Source organism: Xenopus laevis, chromosome 2L (assembly GCF_017654675.1).
Source record: "Xenopus laevis strain J_2021 chromosome 2L, Xenopus_laevis_v10.1, whole genome shotgun sequence".
Lineage (NCBI taxonomy): Eukaryota > Metazoa > Chordata > Amphibia > Anura > Pipidae > Xenopus > Xenopus laevis.
The window spans coordinates 41,858,367-41,868,025 of NC_054373.1; the positions used below are offsets into that span (position 1 = coordinate 41,858,367).

Genomic DNA, 9,659 nt, shown 5'->3' on the forward strand with positions numbered 1-9,659 from the left:
ATTTGCATGAGGTGCAAAAAACGCTGGAAAGAGAACAAATGTATTGAATGGGTTATTAGAGGCAGTTGTAAGTGCCCTGCACCCTTCCACCTACAGTTGTGCTTTCTGCCTTATTCCCAATAGTTGCCGCTGTGGCTTAGAACAAGCCCAGCACAAGATTGATGATTGGTACCATGGCATAAATACTTTATGTGTTTTCACTGATGGAAAAAACAAGTTTCCACCTTATGCCTGCATTAAGTGATGTGACCAGTTCAAAGGGTCAGTTTGTTTTTATCCCTATGAGTTTGCCTTATAGAAACATTAAGAGCTGAATGTATAGAAGGGAGGCTACAAGAATCCCCTTATGACCTTCCACAGAGATTTATTTTTTTTCATATCTAGGACCCAGTAGGGAACATGATCATATCTTCGAAGGGGCATGGTGTTATGTCTTTGAGGTAGTGATCAGTTGAACTGGGCCTTCAATTACACCCCCAATAACAAGGAGAGCACCCTAGGTATTTTATTGCCTTTTCATAAAGATAGCACAAGTCTTAGTCTTAGGTGGAAATTCTATGGCAATAGTCTTCAGGGTTCTTTCCTGCTCCTGAGTCTGAAAAAAAGCAGTAAACGTGGACTCTACTGTGGCCCATGAAGCAGTGCTGGATGTCTATTTTTTTTTTTTTTCAGATAATTATGGACTCCAATATAACCAAGCAGGCTCTAAATGAAATTGAAACGCGGCACAGCGAAATCATCAAACTAGAGAACAGCATCCGTGAGCTGCACGATATGTTCATGGACATGGCCATGCTTGTAGAGAGTCAGGTGTGTATGGAACATCACAAACGTACATGTTTAATTGCTTCAACCTGAAGATGCAGCATGAATTATGTATTAAACTGTCATAACATACTTTCCCCTTAATATGAAGCAGACAGTCACTAGGAATATAGGAATGGAGGTCCTCTATTCAGTACCTTGCCATTGTGCAATGGTTCTCTGACCTTCCCTCCTCTTTTTGCTTCCCATGCTGCATGTGGGATGAGAGCTTAGCTGGTAGGTACTGGATTTGTCTCTGTGCTTGTGTGCTGTGCTGTCTTCTCTGGTGTACACGATTCTGCTGGGACACACTGGGCAAGATGAATAACATTTTAGCATCATTAATGTAAGCTGCAGCACTTTTTCCATATAAAACAGAAGCAATATTTACATGTACAACATGAAGGCCAATAGACCATGGATGTGGGACAATGGTGTAAAACATGGCGCAAAGCCATACGTTTGTAAACATACATATATTTTTATATAATACACAAAAAGCCATGAATATCTTGTAAATTATATCCTTATAAATGGTGACTAATGATGTCATCAGTTATAAACAGTGAGTAGTGATGTCATGTTTGTCACATGACTCACTAAAACTTGTGTATTATAATGAATAAAGTACCCCTTGTTGGAAAATATGAGGATATTAGAAGTAACCTTCGACCTTGTGCTTTTATATGGTCATGGAAATCCTCTGTGATTTATAATATCCTTATATTTTACAATAGGGTGTACTTTATTCACTATATATATTGGCACAATTAGGCCAAAACAGTCATGCAGAACATTGGTTAGTCTTACACAATATGCACGTTTCTCTTTTATTCATATTGCCCTGTCTGTCTTCTTCTCTGTTGACTATCACTTCCTTCTTCAAATATATGGTTAGTGATATTAGTTGGTTAAGGAAACAAACTCCTTCAAGAATGGGCCCTAGATGGGTCATGAGAACTTTTAGAAGGGCCTGCTGCCTCTTGTAACATCACTGCCTTTATCCCAACCCTTCCAGTCACATTGTTACCCCAATCATACTGATATCTGACATCATTGATGGGGTCAGACCAGTTCCAGGCTTTAAAAGTGACAAGTAACACTGGGCCCGATGTTGGGAAGGGGTGTGTTGAGGTCAGTTGCAGGTTTGAAAATGTCTAGACCTGTCTGATTCTTGTAAAGAAGGCTGTCATTAAACACACATGTACATCAGCCATTTATGTTGCAACTGCAGGGGCTTCAGTTATGTAAATAATAGATATCCCAGCTGCCTGCATTTGTTCTCAATTCCTTACATATGTAAGGTTTGATTCAACCAGGCAGATCAATTATTTTATCTCTGTTGAACCACAGCAAGGCTTGCTGCAATTCCTTAAAGGAATAGTTTAGTATAAAAATAAAAACTGGGTAAATAGATAGGCTATGCAAAATAAAAAATGTTTCTAACATAGTTAGTTAGCCAAAAATGTAATGTATAAAGGCTGGAGTGACTGGATGTCTAACATAATAACCAGAACACTACTTCCTGCTTTTCAGCTCTCCAACTCTGAGTTAGGGTAATTTGGCAAATTTGTACCTGGGCAGTAACCCATAGCAACCAATCAGCGATTAGCTTTTTTTCAGTCAGCTGCAGGTTGAACGCTGAAAGCAATATCTGATTGGTTGTCATGTGTTACTGCCCAGGAGTAAATTTGCTCAGTGTTTAAAAAATGAGCCCCATTTAAGGGAGGCCACATGGGACATAATGACCCCTCAAGTCACTGATTGGTTACTGCCTGGTAACAAATCAGTGAAAACCAAGAGAGCTGCAAAGCAGGAAGTAGTGTTCTGGCTATTATGTTATCCAGTCACTCCAGCCTTTATACATTGCATTTTTGTCTAAATATATTGAAAACGTTTTTTTATTTTGCACAGTCTATTTATTTACCCAGTTTTTTATACTGATTAATTCCTTTAAAGAGATTGTTCACCTTTGAGTTAACTTTTAATATGAAGTAGACAGTGATATTCTAAAACAATTTGCAATAAATATTTTTTAATTATTATTTGCAACCAGCCCCAATGTCTCTTTGCTTTGCTTAATTCATTTTGTGTATTTGCTTGAACTTTCACAACTATTTTGGTACAAATCTGAAATCAAACGTAGAATGGAATGTTAGGGTTTTGCTGTCATACTTCTGGTTATGTCCTGTCCTTTTTTCAGTCTTTCCTGTCGATTAGTGAATGTCGTAATTGATTAGTTAAAGTTTTATAGTGTATGGATGGTAAGATCTAGTGGCCAATTGATTCTCTCTCTTTATTTCTCTTGTGGTTTATATAGATTAAAGCTGGCTGGAGCAGCAAGTGGGGGTAAAAGTCACCTACAGAAGAACAGGTAACAAGCAAGGCAGGAAGGTTTAATGGCAATTTATTAAGATTTTCTTTTTCTGGCCCTTCTCTCTTGTTCCTTTTCACTATCTTGTCTGCTACCTGTGCTCATTTACACCTGCTCCTTCTAACGTCTCCTTCTGTATACAACGTGTCACACTTCTTTCTCTTTGTTCCTGCTCCTTCTATTGCCTGTACATTTTGTCACTTTATCTGTTATCTGTCTCTCCTTCTACTTTTTTACCTGTTCATATACTGTCCATATACTGCTCCTTTCTTTTTCAATGGCCTCTCTTCTGTACTCATATTCTCTATTCCCCCTTTGTGTGCCTTCTCCTGTCATGGCTGCTGATTCACTTTAATTCTTTCTGAATTGTAATCTAAATGCACGTTATTTTCACTTTAATACCATCCATCTGCTTACTCTATATTCTCACTGCCTGCATGTTTCACTCGAATGTCTCCCTCTGTGAATCTGCTGCGTCTCTCCTCTGTGTTACACTCTCTCTTTCATGGTCTTTATGTCTCCTCTTTCGATGTTTCCCCAAACTCTCCTGTTCCTTCTTGTCGGTCTCTTCTTTGTTTTCCTTTTTCCTCTCCTCCCTTCTTCCTGCACTTTATCAGGGTGAAATGATCGACCGCATAGAGTATAATGTGGAACATTCCGTGGATTATGTGGAAAGAGCAGTGTCTGACACCAAGAAGGCAGTCAAGTACCAGAGTAAAGCCAGAAGGGTAAGTCCCTGTGTGCACTCCCATAGAGCATTGCTGAGAGAAACATAGAGTCCAGCAACTGGAAGCAGAGGATATATGTCGCGTAATATCAGGCTTGATTTGTGTCACCCCATTAAATGTTCAGCTAAAATTCTCCTCCTGTAATTTGACCCATACGTGTGCATTGCTGAGATCAGATATATATTCATATTTGTAGGGATCAGATTCTAATGCTCCTCAAATCTAGCCACAGAGAGTTTGGTAGACAGGGGACCAAAAACACGTTTCTGTACTATTATAAGGCTTTAATAGCATTTAATGATGCCAAAATTCCAAACATATGATTGGAAAGGCTACTAGAACAATTACGTCAATGTGTGGTTTAGGGTTGGAGGCAGAGAATAAGGGGAACCGGGTGATAATGGGATTCCTGGGCCCTCAACTTAATGGAGACAAACTGCTTCAATGAGGGATGTCATTCCACCTATTCATCTGCAGCTCCCAGTATCCCTGGTGAATTTTTATTCCTGTTCCCCATTGCATCACCAATTATTGTGCCTCAAAACAATTTGTCCCCGCTCACCTAGTACATTAATGTGTAGCTTCCCACTCTAATCACCAATAATTTTGTGTTGCGGCATGTATCAGCTGCTCTATAAGACATATGGCCTAAATACGAACATGTGATGGCTAAACTTTTCTTCTCTTACTGCAAAGTAGAAGGATTCAGAGCTGGAAATAGTAGTTATCTCTGGTTAAGTGTCGATTGAACAGGTTGGCTCTATTTGCTCAGTGTGATGTTACAGCGCTCACTTGGCCACCCACACCAAACACTTCCCCAGCAACAGTGGCTTGGATGTTTGGGAAAATATTGTGTGGAACTGTCACATTGTGCTGGCTGGAATTTACCGGCAACTGTGTTAGAGAAGATGCAAGATGCACCCAGACATTTACTCTAATACTCACTGTTGATCTAAGTCCTGGAAATGTACCCAGTATGCTTAAATGGATACTGTCATGGGAAAAAAATGTTTTCAAAATGAATCAGTTAATAGTGCTCCTCCAACAGAATTCTGCACTGAAATCCATTTCTCAAAAGAACAAACAGATTTTTTTATATTCAATTTTTAAATCTGACATGGGGCTAGACATTTTGTCAATTTCCCAGCTGCCCCAGTCATGTGACTTGTGCCTGCACTTTAGGAGAGAAATGCTTTCTGGCAGGCTGCTGTTTTTCCTTCTCAATGTAACTGAATGTGTCTCAGTGGGACATGGGTTTTTACTATTGAGTGTTGTTCTTAGATCTACCAGGCAGCTGTTATCTTGTGTTAGGGAGCTGTTATCTGGTTACCTTCCCATTGTTCTTTTGTTTGGCTGCTGGGGGGAAAAGGGAGGGGGTGATATCACTCCAACTTGCAGTACAGCAGTAAAGAGTGATTGAAGTTTATGAGAGCACAAGTCACATGGCTTGGGGCAGCTGGGAAATTGACAATATGTCTAGCCCCATGTCAGATTTCAAAATTGAATATAAAAAAATCTGTTTGCTCTTTTGAGAAATGGATTTCAGTGCAGAATTCTGCTGGAGCAGCACTATTAACTGATTCATTTTGAAAATTTTTCCCATGACAGTATCCCTTTAATACTCTTTTTTTCAAGTATTTACATATATTTTGAGGCTTCATTGTGTGTTTGTTAGCACACTAACTTTGTTTCTGTAGGCTTTATCCATCATTCAACGTAAATATAGCATAAACATATAAATATAACCCATTTTATATTCTGATTTAAAAGGGGTTATCTTTCTTGAAGAGGGGAAGCTTGCCTAGTCAGTAGTCTACCCTACACAAAGAAATTGCCAAACGAGCGGATCTCTCCACCTTCCAGGTGGGCAATATCAGGCTGATCTGATCGTGGGCCCTAGGATCTAATTAAAGCAATACGGGCAGATGACAAATGAGAGAAAGCTGAAGTTTTGTAGTATATTATCTTGAATGTGTGCTTTGTGAAATGAACTCGAAGCTGAGTATTTCCTGACATTATTATAAGAGAGGAGCTAAATCCGGAATGTGTAGGGGGTTCAATCTTCTCTTGCGAGAGGCAGAATAAGCTGAATGCAGTAACATAGACACACAGCAACAGAGGTGCCACTGAGCAGGTGTTAATGAGAAAGTGCCATTCTGTCTCATACAGTGACGAACAGCAGCCTGTAGAAATACAGACAGCACCTCCAGTTTTATATCTTTATTTTTATATACACAGAGTATTAAATGCTGTTAAATGGTGCAGGCTATGCTTATCTGTGCATAAAGGCTACATATTCCAGGTTATGTGTGTGTGCTACATAGAAACCATAAATATAACAAATAACTGTATTTACACTTGAAGACAGTATTTAATGCTTGCTTTAATTTAATTAGCTTTGAAATCAGTGGGTCATTTGTAACAAGATATAACCAAGCAATATATTCTCTATACAGAATTCATATAATTGATATTATTGATATCATAGCATTTTTGGCTGCCTGTAGCAAAACACATTGACAGGCTCCTTTTGACAAAAACATCCCATGTGCCAACAACTAAATAAAACTAAAAAGATAAAAAAGTTAAAGGGATACTACAATCATATTATTTTAGTTTCTTCCCTCCTTTTCATATGTAAACATGTTATAATGAGGGCATGGCTTTAAAAATGTTTGATAGTTATGAAGTTTTTGCTATGCCTCAAAGGAAAATTTGCCAATTGCATATGGGGCTATTGGCCATTTGGCACCCACAATTTTTAGTATCTCCGGGCTTATACTAGAGCTCCAACTGTCAGTTTGCCAAGCGACATCTTATAAGCATTTGCATAGCTATTCTCATGCAATTTTTATAGTAGGCAATGGGGATTTGGCGAATTTTATTAGGTGCCTCTTTGTGATCTACTAATAATCATGGGTCTCTAACATCCAGAAAACACTTTGTGGGCCAATGCCCTTAATACTTATTTTGTGGTCTGGCAAAGCAAGAACCGTGGGTACCAGGGAATATGCAAGCAGGAACGTTTATGTAACATTGGCACAAAATTAGGGGTCACTGCACCACAAAAATTGTTTGCAGAAGAGCTTAACAATCATTTATAACAAACATAGATCTTAATGATAATTTAACATACAGGGGTTACATAATAACAATAGGATCCTTGGGCCCTGCTCATAGGAGCTTACAATCTAAAGTTAGAGGGAAGCATCGAAACATAACTTTGAAAACATTTGGTGATTCTTATAGTTTTTGACTTCTGATCATTCAGCGACTGGGTAGATTAAAGGGGGTTCTCTAAAAAGGTGGGAATTTTGAAAGTATTTGGTGGGAAGGGACGAGTCTGATAGGGCATGGTGGGGAATTCCAGAGGGGGCTGAAGCTTTAGAGGAGTCTTGTAGTCGAGAATGGGAGAAAGCTATGATGGGTGAAGATCCAAGAAATAATGTACTTTTCAGATCAGAGCAGAGATATAATGTAGGTAAGGGGTTTCGCTGATATAGGACAAGAAAAGTGAAAATCCCCAGGGCTACCTATTTGTTAGCCAGTATAGTAAATATCAGACCTGGACAATCATACTTAACATGACTGCATATTCATGATAAGAATATACCTGCTGTATAGCAAATTCCAGGGATTTTCCTTGTCCTTTAAAGGGTGGTTCACCTATTTTTAGTATGCTATAGAATGGCCTTGCAGTTGGTTGATTTATTTCTTACTGTTTCTGAATTCTTTGTCTGCCTCATTCCAGCTTTTAAATGGGGGGGTCACTGTCTGCAGCAACCAAAGGAAATTGCTCTGTGAGGCTACAGTTTTATTGTTATGATCGCTATTGATTCCGGCTTTATTCCAGTATCAAATCACTTCCTGGTGGCTGGGCAAAGGTGAACCCTTAGAAACCAGATAGCTGCTGAAATTCCATACCGGGGAGCTTCTGAATAAATTGCTAAGTAATAAAAAATAACCCACAACAAATAAAAAATGAAGACCAATAGGAAATATCACTGCATCATAGTGGAGGTTAATTTACAGGTGAACTATCCATTTAAGGGCCTTAAATCGTTAGTTCCTTGTCCCTTAAAGGCCTTGAATTTTATTATTTTGTATCTAGAGGAAAATGGTTAACATTGCACACGTTTAATTAAAGACTTAGTGAGTCCCCTTGTAAGAGTGTGACTTTACTGTTGTACTGGGAATGTAACAGTGATCTCTTTTCTCCTGCAGAAGAAAATCATGATCATTATCTGCTGTGTGGTCCTGGGAATTGTCATTGCTTCAACATTTGGAGGAATTTTTGCATAAGGAGACCGGACCGGCAGAGAATGCATGTTCTGGACATAGGAAGACATATACAGCACATGGTGTGTGCCCTGTCCAACGAGGCACTGGCAGTGGGAAAGAAAAAATTTAAAAAAAAAACAAAAAATAAATAAATAAAAACACTTTTTGAGTGGAAAGCCCCTCTGCATGACAACCCTGTTGTTGTAACCCAGCGCACGCACCCAGGAAGAGACTCACTGTACAGTGTGGGATGGGGTGGATGGGACATAAGCTTAGCCCACTAACAAAGCTGTGTTTGACATTGACATCCTTGCGTTTACGAGTTCTCCAGTTATTGGACCCATACAGGTGTTTGAAGGAAGCGGCAGAGGGTTATTATTCCTCCAAAGCCTTTATTTTTCCGTTCCACTGCCCACCAGATGCCTTTTGGGTTCGGAGAAGAATCTGCCTCTTTAGCAGACAACTAGACCCTAACATTGGGCTTCAGTGCCAAGCAGAGCCAAACCATCTTCTTTGACTTCATCCATTGCACTCTTCATGCTTTCAACTGGGACAATGTGCTGGAGACCGTGACAATTTCCCTTTTGCATGACAGGGGCTCAGTGTTTGGTTTAACTTATTCAAGGTTGGAATTCTGTTTTATGTGAACCCCTGCCTTCTTCCAGCTCCTCTTCTGGAGAGGGACGGGCGCCATTTTGAGTTCTTTTGTATCCAGTGAATACATTCCCTTTTGTAATTCAGTGTGAAAAAAATGTCTACATATATGTGTCTCTGTGATCACATATGCAGATATGGCGTGTGTGTGTGCGCAATTCACCTCAACCCAGAGCTGGCATCACAGTTGTGTAGCCTTTTATTTATGAAGTAACGGCCTTTGGCTGCCATGAAATGTATATCCTGGAATTACTGGGTTGCTGTGGAATCTACTGTTTGGGTGTTAACAGCCTGTGACAGATACGGGAGCGGTGGTGATGTCACGGCTAGGCGATGCAGCACCATCAGTCGAATCAGTGATGGCAAACTGAGTCCTGATGTGCCTTACGGCTTGTACCAGTCAGTTGCCAACCCTTTCAGTGCTGCCAAAACTTACCCAGCTCTGAAGGGGTTGCTCACCAGCATGCTTTGTGAGGAGAGTTTTATATTTGGTGTTAATTCTTTCTGGTGTGTATTTTTTGTCTGCACCCCTTGTGTAGCATTTAATAAATGATATGAGTTTGAGGAGATCCCACCAATGAGATCCATGTGTGCGTTGCAATCACTTTACTAAGCTGTAACATTTACACTGGACGATAATGTGTCGCATTGCTTTCATGAATGGAAAATCGGAAATCCTGGAACGAAAAACGATAAAGGAATTAGTGTGAAAACTAGGGAGAATAAATCATTTTGCCATTATTATTTACACAGAAGGGTGAAAATTAGGGATGCACTGAATCCTAATTTGCATATGCAAGTTGGCGGTGGGAAGGTGA

General features: G+C 39.6%; 1 protein-coding gene across 2 annotated transcripts in view; it reads left to right on the top strand.

Moving 5' to 3' along the window:
• The window catches only part of stx1a.L (syntaxin 1A L homeolog), a 90,882-nt gene extending 81,458 nt beyond the window's left edge, over window positions 1-9,424 (top strand). Inside the window, exons 8-10 of one of the 2 annotated variants that reach the window (XM_018246184.2) lie at window positions 673-810; window positions 3,125-3,178; window positions 3,796-3,906. In XM_018246184.2, the coding sequence (XP_018101673.1) occupies window positions 673-810; window positions 3,125-3,157 (171 nt within the window). In that variant the 3' untranslated portion in view covers window positions 3,158-3,178; window positions 3,796-3,906. Of the gene's footprint in view, window positions 1-672; window positions 811-3,124; window positions 3,179-3,795; window positions 3,907-8,130 lie in introns of those variants that run through there. The other variant, XM_018246182.2, reaches the window with a different exon arrangement.
• Window positions 9,425-9,659: the final 235 nt, after the last annotated feature.